The sequence below is a fragment of the Muscardinus avellanarius genome (genome assembly GCF_963383645.1).
Source record: "Muscardinus avellanarius genome assembly, chromosome: 19".
Lineage (NCBI taxonomy): Eukaryota > Metazoa > Chordata > Mammalia > Rodentia > Gliridae > Muscardinus > Muscardinus avellanarius.
The window spans coordinates 15763668-15789209 of record NC_137805.1 but is presented as its reverse complement, the minus strand read 5'-3'; the positions used below and the strand labels follow the sequence as shown (position 1 = coordinate 15789209).

Below are 25542 nucleotides of genomic sequence, written 5' to 3'. Positions count from 1 at the left end.
TACTTTTGGAGAATTTCCCAGGCCACCCCAGAGGCCACTAGGTAGCTCCCAGCATCACATCAGAGCAGTGGGGATGGAGGAGAGCCCGGCTCAGATGAGGACCCCCAAAGACTCCGACAAGGTGCTGAGGAGGGCAGAAGGCCTAGGTCTTGGAGCAGTTGCCTCTGGCCAGCGCAGACTGCGTTCCAGCAAGATGACCGGCCTGCTCAGTCACCAGAGGACACACTCGGAGGAGAAGCCATATGTGTGTGGCGTGTGTGAGAAGGGCTTCAGTCTGAAGACGTGCCTGACCAGGCACCAGAAGCTGCACTCGTGGAAGAAGCCCTTTGTGTGTGGCGAGTGCGGGCGACGCTTTACACGGAAGGCCTCCCTCATCATCCACCAGAGGATGCACTCAGGCGAGAAGCCGTATGTGTGCCAAGTGTGCGGGCGAGGTTTCAGGCTGAAGTTTATCCTCACCATCCACCAGAGGATGCACTTGGGCGAGAAGCCGTTTGTGTGCCAAGACTGCGGCAAAGGCTTTACTCTGAAGTCGACCTTGGTTAGACACAAGATTACCCACTCAGGTGAGAAGCCCTACGTGTGCCTTGAATTCGGGCGAGGCTTTAACCAAAAGTCCCACCTCATCATCCACCAGAGGACACACTCAGGCGAGAAGCCCTATGTGTGCAGTGAGTGTGGCAAAGGCTACAGCGAGAAGTGCAAGCTCACCAGACACCAGAGGACACACTCAGGTGAGAAGACCTACGTGTGCAGTGAGTGTGGGAAAGGCTACAGCGAGAAGTGCAAGCTCACCAGACACCAGAGGACGCACTCAGGCGAGAAGCCCTACGTGTGCCTTGAATGCGGGCGAGGCTTTATCTTTAAGTCCCACCTCATCATCCACCAGAGGACACACTCTGATGAGAAGCCGTATGTGTGTCACGAGTGTGGGCGAGGCTATAAACGCAAGGCCCACCTAATCATCCACCAGAGGACACACTCGGACGAGAAGCCCTACGTGTGCAGTGAGTGTGGCAAAGGCTTCAGCGTGAAGTCCAACCTCATCGTCCACCAGAGGACACACTTGGACGAGAAGCCCTATGTGTGCAGTGAGTGTGGCAAAGGCTTCAGCGTGAAGTCCAACCTCATCATCCACCAGAGTACACACTCGGGCGAGAAGCCCTACGTGTGCAGTGATTGTGGCAAAGGCTTCAGCCGTAAGTCCTACCTCATCATCCACCATAGGACACACTCGGGTGAGAAGCCCTACGTGTGCAATGAGTGTGGCAAAGGCTTCAGCATGAAGTCCATACTCAACAGACACCAGAGTACACACTCGGGCGAGAAGCCCTACATGTGCATTGAGTGTGGCAAAGGCTTCAGCGAGAAGTCCTACCTCATCATCCACCAGAGTACACACTCGGGCGAGAAGCCCTACGTGTGCAGTGAGTGTGGCAAAGGCTTCAGCCGTAAGTCCTACCTCATCAACCACCAGAGGACACACTCGGGCGAGAAGCCCTACGTGTGCAGTGAGTGTGGCAAAGGCTTCAGCGAGAAGTCCTACCTCATCATCCACCAGAGTACACACTCGGGCGAGAAGCCCTACGTGTGCAGTGAGTGTGGCAAAGGCTTCAGCCATAAGTACTACCTCATCAAACATGAGAGGACACACTTGGGCGAGAAGCCCTACGTGTGCAGTGAGTGTGGCAAAGGCTTCAGGCATAAGTTCCAGCTTATCATCCACCAGAGGACACACTCGGGCGAGAAGCCCTATGTGTGCAGTGAGTGTGGCAAAGGCTTCAGTGTGAAGTCCACACTCACCAGACACCAGAGAACACACTCGGGCGAGAAGCCGTATGTGTGCAATGAGTGTGGCAAAGGCTTCAGCGAGAAGTCCACACTCATCATCCACCAGAGGACACACTCAGGTGAGAAGCCCTACGTGTGCAGTGAGTGTGGCAAAGGCTTCAGCCAGAAGTCCTACCTCATCTTCCACCAGAGGACACACTCGAGCGAGAAGCCCTATGTGTGCAGTGAGTGTGGCAAAGGCTTCAGCTGTAAGTCCTACCAAATCAACCACCAGAGGACACACTCGGGCGAGAAGCCATACGTGTGCTGTGAGTGTGGAAAAGGCTTCAGCAAGAAGTCCACACTCACCAGACACCAGAGGACACACTCAGGCAAGAAGCAATATGTGTGAAATCTTAGGTCCACTATTATGCAAGATTAAGTCCTTGGAAGGCGTAAGGATCGAGTCACTCATAGATCATAAAGTCTGCTTCTGTGTGGAGAGAGACTCTAGGAACTATATCGAGAGATTTCAAGTGAGGAGGAATCTCCAGGAAGAACGGCTTCCTCCTAACAGTCCCACCTCAGCTGCCTCTTCTCTTGCGGTCTGTGATGTTCCCTTTCTTGCTTTGCTCTTAGCTCTCAAATATCTGTGTCGTCCTTTCTCAGACTCTGAAATACTGCAATTACAGCATGATCCGCTTTTTAATAAAGCATGTATTGTAGTTATCCTATCTCTGTAATAACACTGTAGTTAGATGTGCATTTTTACTTCAATGTTCTTAAAACATCTGCACACACACTTGACAGAGATAATAAGGTCCTGAATTTTGAAGCAGCACCATAGTAGAAATAAATCTAGAGCATCTTAAGTCGGGCGTGGTGGGCACTCTTGTAATCCCAGCATTCGGGAGGCTAAGACAGGAGGAACGCAGTTCGCAGCCAGCTGCAGGTACTTAGGCCCTCTGCAAATCAGTGAGACCCTGTTTCAAAATAAAGAATAAAAAATAGGGCTGGGGGTGTAGCTCAGAGTTAGAATGCCCCTTCGTTCCATCCCCAGTACTGCCAAAAAAGAAAAAAAAAAGTTAATTCTATGATGTGCTTCAATGGTGAGAAATCTGACTCCTACCTCCTGCTGTCCACTTACTTAATTGTCCAGTGCAGGTGTTCATGTATTTGGGTTTGAGAATTGTCAAAATATATCTCAGTGAGAAACAACTTTTTTTTTTTTGAGAAAAGAGTTCTTAAATTTCTTTCTTTTTTTTTTTTCAGGTGTGGGGATGGAACCCAGGGGCATTTGACCTCTGATCTACACCCCCTGCCCTATTTTTTATTCTTTATTTTGAAAAAAAGTCTCACTGAGTTGCAAAGGGCCTAAGTAGCTGAAGTTTTCCATGAACCGTAATCCTCCAATCTCAACCTCCTGAATGCTGGGATTACAAGCGTGCGCCACCACGCCCGGCTAGAACATCTATTCTAAATTTCTAATATTAATTTTATATATAAGTTTAATGAAGGTCAATACTAAAGTTAATTTTTTTGTAGTAGAGATTAAACTCAGGGGAATTCTACACCCCAAACTACTCTCCAGGCCTTTTGAATTTTTATTTTGTAACAGGTCTTGCTGGCCTCTGAACTGTGAGCCGTGTGTGTGTGTGTGTGTGTGTGTGTGTGTGTGTGTGTGTGTTTGCACCTGCATACGCTTGCAGTGCTATGGATTAAACCCAGGGGCATTGTACCTCCCAAGGGCCTCACTAAGTAGCTGAGCCTGCCTGTGAACCCAGATTCGCCCGTCTCAGCTTCCCAAGTACTAGGATTACAAGTGTGTGCCAACACGTCCGGCTCTAAAGTGAAATTTCTAAAATCTAGTTTCTAAATTTTAAATTCAAAAGGTATTCTAAATTCCTAAGCTAAATATTTAATGTTATTTGGGCCATAACCTCTATTCCCCATGACTTCAGTGAAATTATCAATCAATTGTAATATAGATATTTTAACAATAATTAGATTATCAATTTTTTTTTGTACTACTGGAGATGGAACCCAGGGGCATTCTGCCTCCGAGCTATCCCCTCTGCCCTATTTATTGCCTTTCTATTTTATTTTTGTGCTACTTGGGGTGGAACCCAGGGGCTTTTGTACCTCTGGGCTATACTTCCAGACATATTTTATACTTTATTTGGAAACAGGGTCTCACTAAGGTGCAAGGGGCCTCGCTAACTGGCTGAGGCTGTCCGCTAACCACCATCCTTCAGTCTCAGCCTCCTGAATGCTGGGATTACAAGCGTAGGCAACCAAGTCCGGCTATCAAATTCTTATTTCAATTCTATTCTTTTGTCAGTGTATTCTGTTTCATATTTTAAAAATGAAATTATATTCTCTTGTAATTGCTTACATTTTCTCTCTTTTATTCTGTTAGCTGAGCATGTGGTACAGGCCTGAAATTCAAGTCCTTGGGAGGTTGAGACAGGAGTAATCACAAGTTAGCAGCCAGCCTCAGATACTTAGTGAGGCCTGTTTAAAAATAAAGGATTAAAAAAAATAAAAGATAGTAGCTCAGAGGTAGAATGCCCCTGGGTTCAATCTCCAGTACTGCAAAAAAGGGGAAAAGTATATAAGGACAGGCGCGGCGATGGTGCACACCTGTAATCTCAGGACTTGGAGTTGAGACTGAAGGTTTGAAGTTCCAGGCAACCATGGGTTCAGTCCCCAGGGCCACCTCCTCAATTGTAAACAAGGTGGATAGGGATCCACCTACCCGCGACCCCGGAATATGTGCACTGATTTTCAACTGCATAGCGCTGGATGGGAGAACAAGGCCCTAGGACCTGCCCAAGTCCAGGTAAAAAGACCGCTGGTGAACTTCCGCTCCACTAAAAGCGCCAAAGCACTGCCTATTGGGGCACTTCCGCTTGCCAAAGGGTGCGGCCGGATGCAGAAGTCCCTGCAGGGCTCGCTGGGACTTGTAGTCTATGCGAAGCTCTGAGCAGGTACTCAGCAAGGTGGAGCATCATCAGAGAGGCTCTTCATGACTAACGAGTGTGATTTTAAGTTAAAGAGGCCGCCATCTCCAGCTGGCCCGATTGCATCACCCAGAGACACACCCAGCGAGCCAATGGCAGCCGCAGAGCATCCTAGGAGAAGACCGCCACGCAGAGGATCTTGGGAGTTGTAGTCCAGGCAAACTTCTTGTGGAGAGCCCGCGCTAAGGGGCCTGAGCCACCCCTCTTTCCTCCCGGCGTTGGAGAGTGAAGCCGGAGCGCTCGCCCTTACCCTTTTCTGCGTGGAGGAGAGCCCGCAGCGCGGTGCGGACGAGCCGGCCGCGGGTGGCGGAGCCCTTGGCAGCGCTGCCTCTGGAGAAGTAACTTGCAGTGAGCTGCGAGCGGTGGGAGGTGAGTGCGCGGCCGGGCCTCTGTCCTAGGGTTCTCATGGCGGAGAGACTCGGCCTGGGGTGAAATCCGACATGGCGACAGGGTCGCTCATGCCGTAGGTCTGCAGGGTCGGGGGCTTGGGGCGTGGGGTGGTAGGGGTCTGAGATCGCAGGCGACGGGACTGTCCCTGGCGCCAGGTGTCCGGTGGTTCGTTGGCTTCCGAGCTGGTGGTGGTCAGGGCTGATCGGAGGCAGGGCCGAGGGCCAGGAACAGAAAGCTTTAAAGTGGCCATCTGCGTCCCCAGGGAGCTTGGCGAGGTGAGCAGAGGGTGAGAGTGCGAGGCCACGGAACCAGGCCCCAGCGGCCCCCAGGTGGTTCAGGTGAAGATCTGACACTGCACAAGCCGCGGTCCCCCAACCCAATTCTGACTAATCATAAAAAAGCAGATCGAAGCCGGCGTGGCGGTGCACGCTTGTACTCCCCGCGCTGGGGAGGCTGAGACAGGAGGATCGCACAGGTTGAAGGCAGCCTCAGCTACTGAGTGAGGCTCCCAGCAACTTAGACCCTGTTTCTACATAAAGTATCAAATAGGTCTGGGAGTATAGCCCGGAGGTAGAAAAGGCCCTGGGTTCCTCCCCCAGTACCACCAAAAAAAAAAGCTGATAGACACCCTCAGGTATGTTAAAAAGCCCACTTGTACCCTGTTTCAAAATGAAGAATGAAAACTAGGGCTGCGATTTACCTAAACGTAGAATGCCGCGGGTTCCCTCTCCAGTAACACACACACACACTCTACTTCCCAAGGGTGTCGGGATCACTATTTTCAGGACCCCCCTTTGTACTCTGTCTTTGCTCTTTTCTGTTCTGTTGCCTTATCTTTCCCTAACCTAAAAGAAGCTTTCATATTTCTGTACTCTTCCTAGTTCTCAGAGTTCGTCGATATCCACTGGAAAAGAACCCGGAATAGAAAGACCCCTTGGTTTCAATCCTGCCTTTCTAAGGCATGGCACAGGGCACGTGGCTTAACTGGACAAGCGTGGTTTGACTGGGCATGGGGTGGCCACGGTGGCACGATCTAGGGTATCAATCTGTCTGACCGCCCCTGGGTTTGGCCTTGGAGGAGGCGGTCGAGCTGGGGCTCCTTTGGCAAGTCTTGCAAGGTCCAGGGGGCTGGCGTCGGCCACCAAACGCACAGGATTTTATGTTCCATTTTCATGTTTTACAATGAGAAACGGCAGGTGCCCAGAAGTAGGTGGCCCTCCCCAGACTTGTCACGCAGAATCCACACTGAAGAGCCTCGTGACCAGCCTGACTCATCTCACAGACTCCTACAGCCTTGAAGAGCCTCGTCTCCACAGCCAGATCTCTGCAGCTTGTCGCTTTATAATTTGTCACCAGGGGCGAGGGACTGATCTCACTGTGCCTCAGTGTTGTCGTCTGTGAAGTGGTAACACGGCTTCTTGATGGGGCTGTTGTAAGGACAGATGAGGCGCGACGCGGTGTCTGGAACAGTCTCTGTGTAGTACGAGCTCAGCACGTCTTTCCTTTCATCTTCAGGGCAGAGGAAGGCTTCATGCTCAGTGTTGACAGCGTGTCAGAGGAGGCTCCATACCTCACTCCTTGCTTGCCTTCCTCCCTTTCTTCTTTTTTTCTTGTGGTTCTGGGGATGAATTTAGGAATGCTCTGCAACTAAGTTTCACCCCAGATGTTTATTTATTTTTTTTTATCTTTTTAAATTTTGAAACAGGGTCAAGTTTCCTGGCTGGCCTCAAGTTTGCAATCCTTCTGCCTCAGCCTCCTGAGATGCTGGGATTACACGTGAACTCCACTGCCGCCGCTGGCAGGCTCAGTTCCTAGACCACATCCTTGCTCTGTGCCTAGGAAGCCGCTCGCAGCCTGTCCTTGTCTTCTGTGGCAGATCCCCCCTGATGCTTAAGGAGGAGGAGGTGCTGCCGTGTTGGCCCTGGGGGATTCCCAGTGACTTCTCTGAACACTTTTTGTTCTTGCTCTGTGTCCTGTAATCCTGGCTGCCCAGGAGGACTGCCTGCTGGGGAGAGGGAGGACTCCTGGGCTCCTGACTGCCCGGCTCAGGTGGCACCTCTGCCTTTGCCTCTTGAACCATGTGCAGGTTTTGGTGCAGGTTTTCTGCGTTCAATATTAGAATTTCCCGCAGTGTTCTCTCCACCGATCGGAGCTCCAGCTGGTTCCTCCAGGAAAAGAGGCTCTAACAGTGAGAGCTTCTCCAGGGAGCACGGAGCCCGGTGCTCCCCTCACTGCTCCTCCACCCATAGTCCCGCATTCCTCTCTCTGCAGCTGTCGGTTCTCCTGCCTGGCTGTGTGCTGCTTTGAACAACATTCAGTCATGGGTTTCCATGGCCCTCACACTGCATAGTGGAAGAGAATGGCGGCCTTCACTGGTGGGGAGGAGGCCTCCCCCTCAGACACTGTGCTGTACATACGTGGCCACTTCTCATGAGCTCAGCCAGAGCAGGCCGCAGACTGTGGGAATCAGAAAAGGCTGGGCTGTGGTTTAGTCTTTGCCGTTGTGGAACTGTATGAGTTCAGTTCCTTAGATCCCCCAGCACCAATACTGTTCCTTTAAATATTTAAAACTCAGTCTATTATACTTGACTACCGTTTAATTTTTTTATATTGTTTGCTCTTCTGCCTAGAGCTAAAGTTCTCAAAACTTAGGGATTTTTCATTTTCTCATGTATACCCCAAGCAGGCCACCCAGGACGTTGAATGTGTGTGTTCACAAGTGCAGCTGGCTGGATAGGGACAGGGTTTAAAGGTGTCAGCACCCATGGCAACAGGGGTGCAGTCGAGCCAGGATCTAGAGGCCCCCTGCCTCCCAGAGCAGCCTGCTCCCTGGCCCTCACCCGAGCAAGGCCAGGCCTCAGGTGAGCAGGGCCGTGTCTGTGTTGCAGGCTCTCATGGCGTTCAGGGATGTGGCCGTGTATTTCTCCCAGGAGGAGTGGATCCTGCTGAGCCCTGATCAGAGGACCCTGTACAGGGAGGTGATGCTGGAGAACTACAGAAACCTGGTCTCTCTGGGTAAGTGTGGTATGCTTAAGACTGGCATTTCTTCCAGTTTGGATATATTTGAGGCAACAATCTCCCTCTCTCTTTCTCTCTTTTCTTTCTTTTGCTCTATTTATGTTACTGGAGATTAAACCCAGGGGCATTCTACCTCCAAGCTGCACCCCTTGCGCTATTTTATTTTGAAACAGGACCTCACTAAGTTACTGAGCTGGCCATAAACATGAGATCCTCCTGTCGCAGTCTTCTAAGTACTGGGACCACAAGTTTGTGCCACCATGCCTGGCTAGCAATGTTTATTTTTAACTGGATCTTTGGGTAGCACTCAAAAGCAAAAATATTTTGTTTCTCCCATGAAGGTAAGGTTTGTTGAATTGAAAGTGTGTGTGTGTGTGTGTGTGTGTGTGTGTGTGTGTGTGTGCGTGCGTGCGCACATGCGCTCTGGCTGATACTCTGCATTTCTGGGCCTTTTCCTCTGAGCTGGGCTCTCTTCCTTAGTAACTTATACTTTGATGGGTGAAGGCGGTGTTCATCCACCTGGCTTGGAACAGAATCAGTGCCTCCGTGAGTGGATCGGCCCCACTCGTTCAGGTCCTTGCCGCACCCTTTCAAGCTCCTCACCTGCCTTGCCTCTGAATTCTTCCCTGGCCCTTGACCCACGACGTCAGGTCATCTTGTCATCCTTTCCTGTGTGCAGGAATTCTGTTTTCTAAACCAAAGCTGATCGCCCAGCTGGAGCAAGGGAAAGAGGCGTGGAGAGAAGAGAGCAGATGCGCGCCAGCCTCCCGTGCGGGTGAGTGGCAGGAAACTGGGCCAGTGAGCTCCAGGATGCAGGGTGTGAGCAGCTGAGAGGCCGGAGGGAGGCGGCGCCGAGCCCGAGTGCAGGGAGCTGCCTCTGGAGCTCTCGGCCTGCGTTCACGTTGCCTGGCTCGGCCTCCCTTCCAGACCTCATCCTCACCCCCTGAGGGCTTTCCTGGGTCTCCTGTCGCCTTCCTCCTCCAGGAAGCCCTGGCCTTCCCGGGGTAACTCTTGTACATGTTTGTGGGTTTTTTTCTCTTTTGTTAACATCTTTTTAGAAAAGATCAAGAAGAATAGAGCAGACACTGAATGATGTAAAGAAAACAAAGCCCAGTGGGAGACATAAAGCTTAAAAGTCAGTTGAGAAATTTAAGCGGAGTGCTCAAAGCAACTGAAGCTAAGAGTGGTTTGTACACTTTTCCATGGTTATGTAAACTGCCAGGCGTGGTGGCGCACGCTTGTAATCCCAGTCTTGGGGAGGCTGAGATGAGAGGATCACGGTTCACTGACAGCTCCAGCTACTTAGCGAGGCCCTTCGCAACTCAGTGAGACCCTGTTTATAAATAAATAAATAAATAAATAAATAAATAAATAAATAAATAAATGAAAAGACTTACAAAGTACAGGTAGTGGTGTGGATATGAGGTACAGTGTCCCTGAGTTTCATCACTACGACCGCAAAAAAAAAAGGTGATGTAAAAATACATATAACGTCCTTCATTTTGTCTTTTAGCTCTTAAAACTATACATTCTTAACTTTCCATATTCTTCTTCATCAAGTACTACTTGATGTAAAACCTAAGAGCGCAGCAGTTCTCAGGTATCAGTGACTCTTGTCTACTTCTCCTTTGCATTTTTAAGTTTTTGTGGTCGTGAAGATTGAACCTAGGTTCATTCTACCTCCGAGCAACACCCCTGCCCTGCTCTTAGTGAAACAGGGTCTCACTAAGTTGTGAAGGGCCTCACCAAGACGCAGAGGCTGTCCATGAACCGCAATCCTCCTGTCGCTGCCTCCCAAATACTAAAATTCCAAGCATGCACCACCATGCCCAAGTTAGACCATGAATTTTTATTTAAGATGTTATTTTTATTTATTCATTTTTTATATTTATTTATTTTATTTTATTTATTTTAATTTATTGTATTTTGTGGTACTGGGGTTCCTGGAAGCCCTTCTACCTCTGAGCTACACTTCCAGACCTATTTTATATTTTTTATTTGGAAATAGAATCTCTTAAGCCAGCATGGCTGGCTTCGAACCAGCACGATCCTCCTGTCTCCACCTCCCAAACACGGGGATTACAAGCATGAGCCACCACACCCAGCTCAGATGTTATGTATGTATGTATGTATGTATGTATGTATGTAATCATTTATTGTGGTACTGGATATTGACCTGAGGGACATTCTACCTCCAAGCTGTACTCCCAGCCCTGTTTTTTATTCTTTTTCTTTTTGCAGTTTTGGGGATGGAACTCAGGGGCATTCTACCTCCGAGCTACACCCCCAGCCCTATTTTTCATCCCTTATTTTGACACAGAGTCTCTAGAACCGGGATTGCAGGTGTGTGCCACAGTGCTTAGCTCGTAACCACTTTTTGAGCAGCCCTCTACACGGGCCCTCTACCCAGTGCTGATGACTGTGCCCTCTACCTATCTCTTGATCAGACGAGCACAGTTCACTGGTTAGCTAGCTCTCAGTGAGAAAAAAGAACACAAGTTTCAGGCATGGTTTCTGTGTGTGTTGCTGTGCGTTGGAAGGTTATCGTAGTGAGAATCATGTAGACTGTCGATGTTGTCCCTATTTATACACCCAAAAGTGCCTGTGATGCCTTTGCTGTCCCCTGTCTGTTAAGGTGTACTATTGGGCTGGGAAGTTGGTCATATAAAGTAACTCTTGGAGCTGGGCATGGTGGCGCACACTTGTAATCCCAGCATTTGGGAGGCTGAGACCTGAGGATTGCGGTTCGCAGACAGCCTGAGCTATTTAGTGAGGTCGTCTGCAACTCAGTGAGACCCTGTTTCAAAATAACAAGAATAAAAAATTGGGCAGGTTGTGTAGCTTGGAGATCAAATGCCTCTGTGTTCCAACCCCAGACCAAATAAATAAATAAATAAATAAATAAATAAATAAGAAAGAGACTTCCGGGAAGATGGCGACCGAGAAAAGCGGGGCTTAAGAGCCCCGCTAACAACAAATCTCCATTACCACAAAATCAGCGCCTTTCATAGCCAGAAAACACCATCACCAGTGAAATAAAAAATCACCAGGCTCCAGAGAGAAAGCGGACTGAGACCAGAGCCACAGAGGAGATAACCAGCCTCACGCCCGAGGCCGCGGAGACGCGGCAGCAGTGCCATACTGCCGGCGGCACCGGCGAACTCACCCGACGACTACAGCAAGCCGAGGTTAGCCGCTGCGGAACAGTCAGGTGGGATTTCTCCACGCAGGGAGCATCTAAAGCTCCCAGTGGCCGAGCTCAGCACACGCTGCAGGGATTCAGAGTGGATTCAAAACCAAGAAGAAAAACACCAGCCCCACAGCCGAGGGTGTAGCAGCGGCGCCATATTGCCACCGGCGGCAGCAGCACCAAATTCAGCGAGGCCAGTACACCTACATCTGCGTACTCAAGAACAGTGAGTCAAATTGCAGGCCACAGAGGAGAAATCCCAGTACTGTACTCCCTGGGACTTGACCCCGTGGGGGAGGGGCGGTGGCAGAGATATCACAACATAGGAGAACGTGCAACCTGGCACCCCCCACAGTCTAAAGCAGCCTCTATCGACTATCTGGGTCAGAGACTCTGTGATAAAACCCAGTAAAGGAGTAGTGGGGTCTGAGATACTACTGACTCGAGATCCAGAACACCTTAAGTGAAGTCATAGTGACCCAAGGGAAGAACCCAGAGAAGGCACAAACTTCCGAAATCATGGGAAAGAGGAATAACACTGGAGCAATGAATGCCCACAACCCCACAACATCAGAATCCGATAAAACAGAAAATCAGAGATTTCTAGAAGATCAAATCAGGAAAATAACTGTAGAAATAATAGAGGTGCTTCGAAAAGAACTCAGAGAGAGCCAAGAAGAGATAAAGGATGCAATTAATGAAGTAAAGGCCTCAATTCAAAGCACAAAAAACCGATTAGAACACATGGAGAACAGAATCTCGCTCTTAGAAGATGAGCAATCCAAAAATGAACGCATAGTTTCTAATCTAGAAAAAAATATCCGACAGCAGGAATCTGATATTGAAGAAATATGGGCCCATTTTAAGAGAGCTAACCTAAGAATAATTGGAATAGAGGAGGGAAAAGAAAGTGAAACCAAAGGGATCAACAATCTCTTCAAGGAAGTAATAGCAGAAAATTTTCCAGACATAGAGCAAGAGGTCGATACACAGGTCCAGGAAACTTATAGAACTTCCTTTAGACAGGATCGGAGAAGAGGATCCCCATGCCACATAATTGTCAAAATGACCAATGTGGAAGCCAAGCAGAGAATCTTAAAGGCAACAAAAGCAAAGGGCCAAGTGACATTCAGAGGCAAACCAATTAGAATCACTCCAGACTTCCCAAACCAAGTCATGAGAGCCAGAAGGGCTTGGAGTAACATATTCCAAACTCTGAAAGAAAACAACTTCCAGCCAAAAATTTCCTACCCAGCAAAACTTTCTATCAAATTAGATGGAGAAATAAGAAGCTTCCATGACAAACAGAAACTGAAGGAATTTATGTCTTCAAACCAGCACTAGAGAAAATACTCAAAGAGATTAACCATAAAGAAGAAACAGGTAACACACTGCAGAACTAGAGAAACAAGATTTTCCATCCAACAGACAACTAAGATTGGTTATCTGTGGAGATTCATTATTTATGTTAGTCTTTTACCTATCTCTAAAGGGTATTGTTTGCCTTTATTGTTGTTAATTTCTAGGATTTCTAGTTGGAATATTAATATACCTTCAGATATAGCATTTGGAAATATTTTACCCCATTCTATTAGTAAATGTTAACTCTGTTTACATTGTCTTTGGATATACAATATTTTTTTTTATTTTTTAGGGAGTTTGTATACTCTTCTGTTGCCTGTGCCATTGAAATCATAACCAAGAAATCACTGCCAATTTCAATGTTGTGAGGTTTAATGACCCAGATTTTCTCCTAAAAGTTTATAGTCTTAAGATTTATATTTAGGTCTTTTATCTATTTTGAGTTAATACTTGTATATGGGATTAGGTAAGGTTCAATTTTATACTTTTCCATGTAATTATTATTTTTTAACAATATTTAGTTAAAAGATTATTATTTCCACCACCAATTGTTCGTGGAAATCTTGTCAAAAATAACTTGACAATATAGGGAAGAATTTAGCTCTAGGCTTTTATTTAACTCCAATGGTTTATATATGTGCCTTTAGAACAGTACTACACTGTTTCAATTATTGTAGCTCTATATGGTTTGAAATCAGAAAATATATATCTTCTAGCTTTGTTTTTCAAGATCGTTTTGGGTACCTAGAGTCCATATTCCATATTAGGATAGATTTTTTTCTGAAAAATAAATATATAAATATATGATAGTTTCACCTAAAAAATAGATAAAAAATATTCTCTGGTAAGAAAGAAAGCTAAAAGAAATATTGAAATGTTATCTTTAATTCATCAAAAGCTTGGTATCAGACAAATGAAACTTTTATGTGAGATTATCATTTTTAATTTTAGATAAATTGCCATAATACTAGATGTCAACTACTAAGCCAAGCATGGGAGGGAGGGATAGGGATAGAATGGGGTGGGGATTGGGTGGGGGCTGACTGGGAAAAGTGTGCATGTATGTCTACAAAAGTATGTATCCTACTATGATGTATGAATACAGTGCACCAATAAAAAAAAAAAAAAGAAAAAAAAGAAAGAAAGAAAGAAAGAAAGAAAGAAAGAAAGAAAGAAAGAACCTACCTCTTGGTAAGTAACATTTGCTATTAAGGATTTGAAGAATGTGGTCAAATCTCACCATCAAATGAGTTCCATCTGACTTGGCCTTCTCTTTCTCCGGCAGGACCAAACCCACCCCTGCACTCCATTACTCTCTGCCCTCCTGATTTCTCCAACCAGAAATCTCTGGAGCAAAACGTGCTGTGTGGCCACTGCCCCTGGATCTTCACATGCTTATGTGCAGAAAGACTTGTTGCACCTGGGGACCCACACGCGGAGGACCAGAAGGAGCAGCGAGCCTCGGACGATAGATCCTGGAGCGACAGAGCAGAAGATCAAGACAGAGAAGGCTCCAAGTCTCGGTTTGGTAGGCCCAAGAAAAGTACTTTTGGAGAATTTCCCAGGCCACTCCAGAGGCCACCAGGTAGTTCCCAGCATCACATCAGAGCACTGGGGATGGAGGAGAGCCCGGCTCAGACGAGGACCCCCAAAGAGTCCGACAAGGTGCTGAGGAGGGCAGAAGGCCTAGGTCTTGGAGCAGTTGCCTGTGGCCAGTGCAGACTGCGTTCCAGCAAGATGAACGGCCTGCTCAGTCACCAGAGGACACACTCAGGGGAGAAGCCATACGTGTGCGGTGTGTGTGAGAAGGGCTTCAGTCTGAAGACGTGCCTGACCAGGCACCAGAAGCTGTACTCGTGGAAGAAGCCCTTTGTGTGTGGTGAGTGCGGGCGACGCTTTACACAGAAGGCCTCCCTCATCATCCACCAGAGGACGCACTCAGGCGAGAAGCCGTATGTGTGCCAAGAGTGCGGGCGAGGCTTCAGGTTGAAGTCGACCTTCGTTAGACACCAGATTACCCACTCAGGCGAGAAGCCCTACATGTGCCATGAATGCGGGCGAGGCTTTAACTTTAAGTCCCACCTCATCATCCACCAGAGGACACACTCAGGCGAGAAGCCCTACGTGTGCCATGAATGCGGGCGAGGCTTTAATCATAAGTCCAACCTCAATATCCACCAGAGGACACACTCTGACGAGAAGCCGTATGTGTGTCACGAGTGTGGGCGAGGCTATAAACGCAAGGCCCACCTAATCATCCACCAGAGGACACATTCGGGTGAGAAGCCCTACGTGTGCAGTGAGTGTGGCAAAGGCTTCAGCGTGAAGTCCAACCTCATTGTCCACCAGAGGACACACTTGGGCGAGAAGCCCTACGTGTGCAGTGAGTGTGGCAAAGGCTTCAGCGTGAAGTCCACACTCACCAGACACCAGAGGACACACTCGGGCGAGAAGCCCTACGTGTGCAATGAGTGTGGCAAAGGCTTCAGCGTGAAGTCCAACCTCATTGTCCACCAGAGGACACACTTGGGCGAGAAGCCCTACATGTGCAGTGAATGTGGTAAAGGCTTCAGCGTGAAGTCCACGCTCAACAGACACCAGAGGACACACTTGGGCGAGAAGCCCTACGTGTGCAGTGAGTGTGGCAAAGGCTTCAACGAGAAGTCCTACCTCATCATCCACCAGAGGACACACTCGGGCGAGAAGCCCTACGTGTGCAGTGAGTGTGGCAAAGGCTTCAGCCATAAGTCCCATCTCATCATCCACCATAGGACACACTCAGGCGAGAAGCCCTACGTGTGCAGTGCGTGTGGCAAAGGCTTCAGCGAGAAGTCCTACCTCATCATCCACCAGAGTACATACTCGGGTGAGAAGCCCTACGTGTGCAGTGCGTGTGGCAAAGGCTTCAGCCATAAGTACTACCTCATCAAACACGAGAGGAAACACTCGGGCGAGAAGCTAGTGTGCAGTGAGTGTGGCAAAGTCTTCAGCCATAAGTCCTACCTTATCATCCACCAGAGGACACACTCGGGCGAGAAGCCCTATGTGTGCAGTGAGTGTGGCAAAAGCTTCAGGGAGAATTTCACCCTCACCAGACACCAGAGAACACACTAGGGCAAGAAGCCGTATGTGTGCAATGAGTGTGGCAAAGGCTTCAGCGAGAAGTCCACACTCATCATCCACCAGAGTACACACTCAGGCGAGAAGCCATATGTGTGCAGTGAGTGCAGCAAAGGCTTCAAAGAGAAGTCCACACTCACCAGACACCAGAGGACACACTCGGGAAAGAAGCAATATGTGCGCAATGACTGTGGCCAAGGCTTCAGCGAGAAGGCCAGACTCACCATCCACCAGAGGAACACTGTGTACTCTCTGAGACAGACATCCTCAATTCCTTCCTTTTCTATTTGAGTACAATGGAAAAAGTCTTGTTTCCTTCCTTGTGGATCTGGGACAGCCTTGTCAACTTGCCTGATCAAGCGTAGAGCAGAGCCTAGCACACACTTAGTGAGACTTGCAGCAACCTAGGAAGACCCTGTTTCAAACCAAAAATAAAGTGCCTTGGCATGCAGCTCTGAAGTAGAATGCCCCTGAGCTCAATCCCCAGTACCACAAAACAAACCACCACCACCGCCACAACAACAAAAAGTAGAACCAAAGGTGTGTTGGCGCACACCTACAATCCTACCCCTGAGGGAGGCTGAGCCAGGAGGATTGCTGGTGTGAGGCCAGCCTCAGCAACTGAGTGCAAACCTCAGCGACCTAGCAAGGCCCATTTCAAAATAAAAAAGCCTGGGGTGTGGCTGGGAGATAGACTGCCTCTGGCTTCAGTCCCAATCCCACCCTTGGCCCCTCCCCTCACATAGCAGAAGTGATATTAAGGGGCCCCTGCGCTCGGTTCAGGAGAGGCCTTAAACTCTCCTCTTCAAACCCTGTTGCTGAGCTTGAGAACTCCAGCCACAGAGCGGCGCCGGGCAGCGAGCGAGCCGCGTGGATGCTCTGTCCTGCCGGGGCTTCACAGGACGGGATCCCAGCCGACGACTGCAGCCTCATGGGAGCCCAATGAGGACCATTCAGCCGAGCCGAGTCAACCTGTAGAACTGGGAGTGAGGATGATACTTGAATTTCTGCTTTGGCTTCTGAATTGCAGGGCCGTCTGTAACACAACATAGAGAACTGACTTTTGTAAGCGGGAGTCAGTCTTAAATAATAATTTAAAAAAAGATCAAATTTGTCTGTACACAAATGAATTCTGAACTGGGCGTGGTGACACATACCTGTAATCTCAGTACCTGGGAGGCTCAGACCAGAGGATCACAGGTTCATCAACCTCGTAAGGCCCTCAGCAACTTAGACCTCATTTCAAAATAAATAAAGGTGGTGCCTGATAGTGATCTCAGCATTCAGGAGGCCGAGACAGGAGGATCTTAATTCATAGTCAGCCTCAGCTACTTGGTGAGGCCCTCTGCAACTCAGTGAGACCCTGTTTCAAAACAAAAATAGGACTGGTGAGTAGCTTGGAGGTCGAATGCCCCTGGGTTCCATCCCCAGTACTGCCAAAAAAGAAAAAAAAAGTTAATTCTATGATGTGCTTCATATTGAGAAATCTGACCCCTATCTCCTGCTGTCCACTTACTTAATTGTCCAGTGCTGGTGTTCATGTATTTGGGTTTGAGCATTGTCAAAATATACCTCAAGGAGAAACACCTTTTTTTTTTTTTTTGAGAAAAGATTTCTTAAATTTCTTTTCTTTTTTTTTTCAGGTGTGGGGATGGAACCCAGGGACATTCTACCTCCGAGCTACACCCCCAGCCCTATTTTTCATCCCTTATTTTGACATAGAGTCTCTAGAACCGGGATTGCAGGTGTGTGCCACAGTGCTTAGCTCGTAACCACTTTTTGAGCAGTCCTCTACAGGGGCCCTCTACCCAGTGCAGATGACTGTGCCCTCCAAACAAGTGCAGCGAGCCCCCGCCCCTCAGGCCTCTGCTAAGGCCGTGCAAACTACAACTCCCGTGAGGCCGCGCGGCCGCGGACTACAGTTCCCAGCATCCTCCGCGAGGCACCCGCCTGTCAGGGAAGGAGGCTTGGCACCGGGCGGCCAGGTGTCGCGGAAGTTAGAGAGAGGAAGTGACCTTCTGGGATGGCAGCCTCTGAAGGGACACCTGCGGCTCAAATAGATCAGCTGGATATAGCGGGAGGCCTGGAGAACTTGCCCGTGAGCGTGTGGCCGCCGGGGGCGGGGCCAGCGCCCTTCCAGGTAAGGGGGTGGCTAGTCAGGGGGTGGGAATAGATACCCCGCCAATCTGCGTGCCACTCTCCCGGGTAGAGGCGTGGTTAGCCAGGGGGCGGGGCTAGATGCCCGAGTCAGCCTCGTGCTGCCCTCCCCTCCGGGGCGGGGCTATCCAGGGGGCGGGGCCAGATACCCAAGAGACTGTGTGCTGCCCTCCCAGGGAGGGGCGTGCCTATCCAGTGAGGGGCGGGGCTAAATACATAAGGTCCTCTGTAACATGGTGAGACCCTGTTTCCAAATAGAGAATAAAAAATATGGCTAGGGGTATAGCTCGGAGGTAGAATGCCCCTCGGTTCCATCCCCAGACCCGCAAATGAAATAAAAGAACTCACTTTATTTTAAGGATGAAATTAACTCATTTAAGAATAAATGCCAGGCGTGGTGGCACACGCTGGTAATCCCCGCGCTTGGGAGGCGGAGACAGGAGGATCGCGCTGGTTCAGACTCGCTGGCTTAAGAGACCCTGTTTCCAAATAAAAATATAAAAATAGGTCTGGGAGTGTAGCCCGGAGGTAGAAGGTCTTCCAGGAACCCCAGTACCAACAAAATAATGATAATAATAATAATAATAATAATAATAATAAATTAATTTATATAAATATTCTCTTTAGAATCATCATAATCAGTACTGTCCATAAAGCCATGGGTTTTGCTGCACTCGTTATAGTTTCCAAAATGCACATGAAAATAATACTTGTTGCGGGGCGTGGTGGCACACACCTGTAATCCCTGCACTTGGGAGGCGGAGACAGGAGGATCAATCTGGTTGGAAGCCAGCTGTGCTGCCTTAAGAGACCCTGTTTCCAAAAAAAAAAATATATATATATAAAATATGTCTGGGAGTGCAGCCCGGAGGTAGAATGGTTTCCAGGAACCCCAGTACCACCAATAATAAAACTAATAATAATGAAAATATTTGTCTATTATATATACATACATACATACATATATATATATATATATATTTTTTTTTTTTTTCAGTACCGAGATGGAACCAAGGGGCATTCTACCTCCGAACGACACTCCCAATCCTACTTTTTTTATTTTTTATTTTGAAACAGGGTCTCACTGAGTTGCAAAGGGCCTCGCTAAGTAGCTGAGGCTGTCTGAGAACCGTGATCCTCCTGTCTCGGCCTTCCGAATGCTGGGATGACAAGCGTGCGCCGCCACGCCCGGCTCTATTTGTACTTTTGCTGGCGTGTCTCACGCTGACTTGCACCGTTTCTACGTTGACAGTACACCCCGGATCACGTCATGGGACCTGGAGCAGCCACGGACCCCACTCAGATAACCTTTCCCGGCTGCAGGTGCGGCGCCGCCCCCTGCCTCCCCGGCTCTTGCCCCTGCCTCCGCCAGGACGAGAACTATGACGAGCACTTGTGCCTCAGGGTGCTAGGCCCGGGAGCCAAGTACTCCAGGCCCGTCTTTGAATGCAACGCCCTGTGCCAGTGTGCGGACCATTGCACAAACAGAGTGGTCCAGAGGGGGCTGCAGTTCCGCCTGCAGGTGTTCAAGACAGACGGAAAGGGCTGGAGGCTGCGGACCCTGGAGTGGATACCCAAAGGGAGATTCGTCTGTGAATACGCCGGCGAGGTCCTGGGCGCCTCGGAAGCGCGGAGGAGAACTCACTCGCAGAAGAGGCAGGACCCCAACTACATCATCGCCGTCAGGGAGCACGTGTGTGGCGGGCCGGTCCTGGAGACCTTCGTGGACCCCACGTCCATCGGCAACGCCGGCCGGTTCCTGAACCACTCCTGCCAGCCCAACCTGGTCATGGTCCCCGTCCGAGTCGACTCGATGGTACCTAAACTGGCCCTCTTCGCAGCCACGGCCATCGGCCCGGGAGAAGAGCTCTCTTACGACTATTCGGGAAGGTTCCTCAACCCCGTGGAAGGGGGCGAAGAAGAGAGGCCCCAGGGCGGGCAGCTGCGGAAACCCTGCTCCTGCGGGGCCGCAGCGTGTGCCGGGTTCTTGCCTTTTGACGGTTCACTGTACTGCCCTTAGCCAGGTGTCCATCAGGAAGAGTGCAGGCGGAGGCTGGCCTCAAACCCGCGCCCCTCCTGGCTCAGCCTCCCAGTCCACGCTCGGATCTCGCAGCTCTGATCTTTTAGGAGAAACAGACTCCTGGTTGAAGCTACCAGTACTGGGCTCTCGCACCGAATCCAATCCGTATCAGGACTGCGAACGCATCCCACCTCTTCGTTTTTACATAGATACATAACTGTTCAGAATACTCGCTTTCCCAGTTAGACACGACTAAGTGTTTTCTTGCTTGCAGGATAAAAGCAAAAAATTGTGTGTCCTTAAGTTGGGTATCTTGCCCTTCTCTTCTTTCATCCTATAAGCAGAAATGTGTATGTGATGGCCGGGGTAGGGGCAGCAATCCCAGCAGGCCACACTTCAAGGTGATCCTCAGAAAGGGTCCTGCAAGCCGGGAGTGGTGGGCACGCTTGTCATCCCCGCGCTTGGGAGGCGAAGACAGGAGGATCGCGCAGGTTCGAAGCCAGCCGAGTTGGCGTAAGAGATCCTGTTTCCAAATAAAATATAAAATATAAAATAGGTCTGGGGGTGTAGTCCGGAGGTACAAGGGCTTCCAGGAGCCCCAGGACCACCAAAAAAACAAAACAAAACAAAAAGGATCGTGCAAACTGAGCATGGTGGCGCACGCTTGTAATCCCAGCGCTTGGGAGGCTGAGACAGGAGGATCGCACAGGTTCAAAGCCAGCCTCAGCTACTTAGTGAGGCTCTCAGCAACTTAGTGAGACCCTGTTTCCAAATAAAATATAAAATATAAAATAGGTCTGGGAGTATAGCCCGGAGGTAGAAAGCCTCTGGGTTCCAGCCCCAGTACCACCAAAAATAAAGAAAGAATAAAAAATAGGGCTAGGGATGTCACTTGGCGGTCAAATACCCCTAGGTTCCATCCCAATGCCACAAAAAAAGAGGAAGAGGAAGAAGAAAAGGAGGAGGAAGAGGAGGAGGAGGAGAGGAGGAGGAGGAGGAGGAAGAGAAGAAGGAGAAGAAGAAGAAGAAGAAGAAGAAGAAGAAGAAGAAGAAGAAGAAGAAGAAGAAGAAGAAGAAGAAGAAGCAAGGGCGTGTTGAACAAATCAGCAAGGTAGAAGGTGGTATGAGTATCGGTACTGTGGAAAACGCTACGTTCTGATCTCACAGCGCTGTTCCTTTAGAAGAAACTGTCTCCTTGTTTAAGCTGCCATTATTGGGCTTTTGCACCAAATCCAGCCATGATTCAAGAAAACCCTAGTTCCGGGAGGCTGAGACAGGAGAATCAAAGGTTCAAGGCCAGCCTCAGCAACTTAGCAAGGGCTCCGTAACTTAGTGAGACTCTGCTTCAAAATGAAAAATTCAAGCCAGTTGTGGTGGCACACACTCATAATCCTAGCACTTAGGAGGCTGGGACAGGAGGATGGAAATTTTGATTTTGTGTGTGTGTGGGGGGGGTACTGTGGGAGGAACCCAGGGGCTTTCTACCTCTGGACTATACTCCCAGACTTTTTTTTTTTTTTGGTGGTACTGGGGTTCCTGGAAGCCCTTCTACCTCCCAGACCTATTTTATACTTTTTTAAAATTTGGAAACAGGGTCTCTTAAGCCAGCGTGGCTGGCTTCGAACCTGCGTGATTCTCCTGTCTCAGCCTCCCAAGAGCGGGGATTACAAGCGTGCACCACCACGCTCAGCTGGTTTTTAAATTTTAATGGTGCATTGTTGCAGAGGGTTTTTTTCGGGGGGTACTGGGGTTCCTGGAAACCCTTCTACCTCCGGGCTAAATTCCCAGACCTCTTTCATACTTTTTTTTTTTTTGAAATTGGTCTCTTAAGCCAGCTAGGCTGGCTTCGAACCTGCGTGATCCTCCTGTCTCGGTCTCCCAAGTGCAGGGATTACAAATGTGTGCCACCATGCCCGGCTGCAATGAGTTTTGATAATTCAAAAAAAAATCCCCAAAGAAAAGTATAATGCAGTACATTAAGCTCCACTCCTGGGCAGTCTCGTTCTGGCTGTGATGATTCCTAAAAAAAAGTATAATGCAATACAGTAACATCCACTAGAGGGCAGTCTCGCAGTCGCTGAGATGATCCCCAAAGAAAGTAAAATGCAATACATTAACCTCCAGTAGAGGGCCGTCTCATTCTCGCTGAGAAGATCCCCAAAGAAAAGTATAATGCAAAACATTACCTTCCACTAGAGGGCAGTGTTGTTCTTGCTGAGATGATCCCCAAAGAGTAATTCAATACATTAACCTCCACTAGAGGGCAGTCTCGTCGCTGAAATGATCCCCAAAGAAAAGTAGAATGCAATACATTGACCTCCAGTAGAAGAGGGCAGTCTCGTCCCTGAAATGATCCCCAAAGAAAAGTAGAATGCAATACATTCACCTCCACTAGAGGGCACTCTTGTTCTCACTGAAATTATTCCCAAGGAAAAGTATAAGGCAATACATTAACCTCCAGTAGAGGAAAGTCTCCTCGCTGAAATGATCCCCAAAGAAAAGTACAATGCAATACATTGACCTCCCCTAGAGGGCCGTCTCATTCTCACTGAGAAGATCCCCAAAGAAAAGTATAATGCAAAACATTAACTTCCAATAGAGGGCAGTGCTGTTCTCACTGAGATGATCCCCAAAGAAAAGTAAAATGAAAAACAGTAAGCTCCACTAGAGGGCAGTCTCGCTCTCGCTGAGATGATCCCCAAAGAAAAGTAAAATGCAATACATTAACCTCCACTACAGTGGAGTCTAAACTCGCTGAGATGATCCCCAAAGAAAAGTATAATTCAATACATTAACCGCCACTAGAGGTCAGTCTCGCTCTCGCTGAGATGATCCCCAAAGAAAAGTAAATGCTAAACAGTGACCTCCACTACGGCTATTCCTTCAAGTGTGTCCACTAGTGTCCAACAAAGATGGACTCCTGGCTGAAGCCTTTGCTGCACTCGTGGCACACGTCCGGATTCTCTCTGCAGTGCTTTTTCTCGTGGACGATGAAGTGGGACTTCCGATAAAGCCTCACCTGCCGCAGCCGAGTGCGTCTTCCCATGGGTGGGAAGTTGCGGCAGACTGGCTCAGCTGGGCACTGAATATGGGCACTGAGTCCGTTCGGGACCGAGGTTCTCAGAAAGGTGGGCAAAGGTTTCGCTTATAGTTCTGCAGCCACTTGTCTGCAGCGATTTTTTCCCTTTTTTTTTTTTTAATGAAATAAACTTCTTTAAGTTCTTGTTCAGGACGCTAAAAGTGGAGATTCCTCTCCAGGAAAAAAAAAATCTGAAACGATTGACACAGACAAATGCCTGTTGTGCAATTGACACTTTATTCTAGGCACAAGATTTTTTGTACTTCCCTATTTCCCCGTGATTCCCTAGTAGTAAAGTGCAAACACCCAAAAAACAATAGTGAGATATACATGTAAATCACCAACCCTGAACAAGACAAAAGCAAGGCCTGTGACAGCCCAGGTCTTTGTGATTGAAATCAGTCCCGTGACCCTGCAGGTGGGTCTTGTGCTTCAAGTCAGCCCCTTTGGCCTTGCCTTGGCCTTGCAGCTGCAGAGGCTTTTAGTGGGCAAATTCCAGAAGAACAAAAGTCACATCCAAAATCCCTTGAAGAATTCAGTTTTTGAGAGTTTTCTTTAACCCTTTTGAAACCTTTTATTCCTAGGGCTTAGTCCAAAGTCCTTCTCTGTCTAGCAACCTCCTTTGAACTGAATGGGGACGAAGTCCGAGATTCCAGCTTTCATACGTGTAGTTGGCGTAGGGAAATCCGTGTACATTTATGACGATTTAGAGGATTTCGATGAATGTCTGTTGGATTTTGTCTGCAATACCATCTGCTGTCTGAACGCTTCACCCTATTAAACACTTAAAATATATTTCAGTAGACAGGGCCCCCAAAACAACATGAAGTTTTTATTATATCTGTCTTTTGTTCTGTCATAACTATTTTAACCAGGTGGTGTCGCCCTGTCTCCAGGCAGTGCTATCACTAGGTGCAAAGGTCAAGATTCCTCCTAGCTCTCTACTCTATTGTAATGATTAGAATGAAGGTCACAGATGGGGAGGAATTCTGCATTTGTAATTGCTGTAGCAGGAATGCTTCCACAGGATCTGAATTCTGACTAGAATTACGTCTTTGAGCAAAGCCGAGGGTGTTTAGAGGCTTAGACAAATTACTAGAAAATTTATTTTCCACAGACTCAGTTTCTCTCAGTCCTGATCTTATATCACCGGAGCAATTCATGTGGAAAGTTAAAAAAATGATTATCAAAAGAATAATAGTTATGAAAGAATATCTAGGAGTGGGGGAGTACTTTGGCCAGAGACAACACTTTCCCTCGGGGCTCTGCTTTCTTTAAGCCAGCCAAATTTTTAAAAATTATTTTAAATCATACATCACATTGGAATACAAGACTTGAGAGGATATACAAGCACACATCATCCAATTAGCCCTTATCCAGCCCCCATCCCATTCCCTCCCCCTCCCTCGATCCCATGCTTGTTTGGTGATTAACTTTGATACATATGTTTATGTATCTCCTGCTTTTTAAAGAGGCTCCATCCTCCTCTATTCCATACCCTCTGATTGGTCACCTTAATTGCTTCACTATAGGGCCCTTTCTATAGCTCGACCACTTTCTGTTGCCCCTTTCCTCCTAGTTATTGCTGATTAGGGGATGCATCTGGTTTTAATTTTCTGCAATATTTCTTTGTGCATGCTGTGTTACAAATACCGATCCCACTCTTGATGGCCCCCGTTGTGGCCTGACTACCCGGTGGACTGATCCAGACCTCGCTGGCTCAAGCAGCGGCCTTGCCTCATGGGAGGCCCGATTCTGGTCTCGCTGGCCCCGACACTGGCCTAACCCCTCAGCTGGCTCCAATCCCAGCCTCGGAGGCCCCGGCACCGGCCTTGTCTCACGGCAGGCTCCAATGCCGGCCTCGCTAGCTCCAGCACCGGCTTAACCCCTCGGCAGGCTCCGATCCTGGCCTCAGAGGCCTCAATAGCGGCCTTGCCTCATGGAAGGCTCTGATGCCAGCCACTGGCCCCGGCATCAGCCTAATCCCTCAGGAGGCTCTGATCGCGGCCTCGGAAGCCCCAGTACCAGCCTTGCCTCACGGCAGGCTCCGATCCCGGCCTTGCTTAAGCCAGCCAATTTTCTGCGCGTGAATCTTTCACGCACGCAAATGCCTAGGAAGAGGAATCAGAGGTGGCAGAAAGTGGAACTTCTGGTTAAAACTTTGCTCACATCGTGGCACACATAGTGCTTCTAACCCGAATGTGTCCTCTGGTATTGTCCCCTAAGACTCCGACCCGCAGGGGCTTAGAGAACGATACAGACACCTCTTCAGCTGAAATATGAATTCTTCTTTAATGGATCCTTAATTCTTCTTCATAATATCTCTGAATATCTCTGACAATGCGTACAACAAGCACAGTATATAACAGCATCATAATCCCTCCTTCTATTCCCTACCAACCCCAGCTTCCAC

The 25542-nt window shown here is 48.6% G+C and overlaps 1 protein-coding gene across 1 annotated transcript; it reads left to right on the top strand.

Moving 5' to 3' along the window:
* Positions 1–17896: 17896 nt before the first annotated feature.
* LOC308277039 (histone-lysine N-methyltransferase SETMAR-like) lies at positions 17897–20050 on the top strand (the record flags this gene model as incomplete). Its single annotated transcript, XM_080716084.1, has 2 exons — positions 17897–18013; positions 19283–20050. The coding sequence occupies 2 exons, from the start codon at positions 17897–17899 to the stop codon at positions 20048–20050; spliced, it is 885 nt and encodes a 294-aa protein (XP_080572210.1).
* Between the last annotated feature and the right edge of the window lie 5492 nt (positions 20051–25542).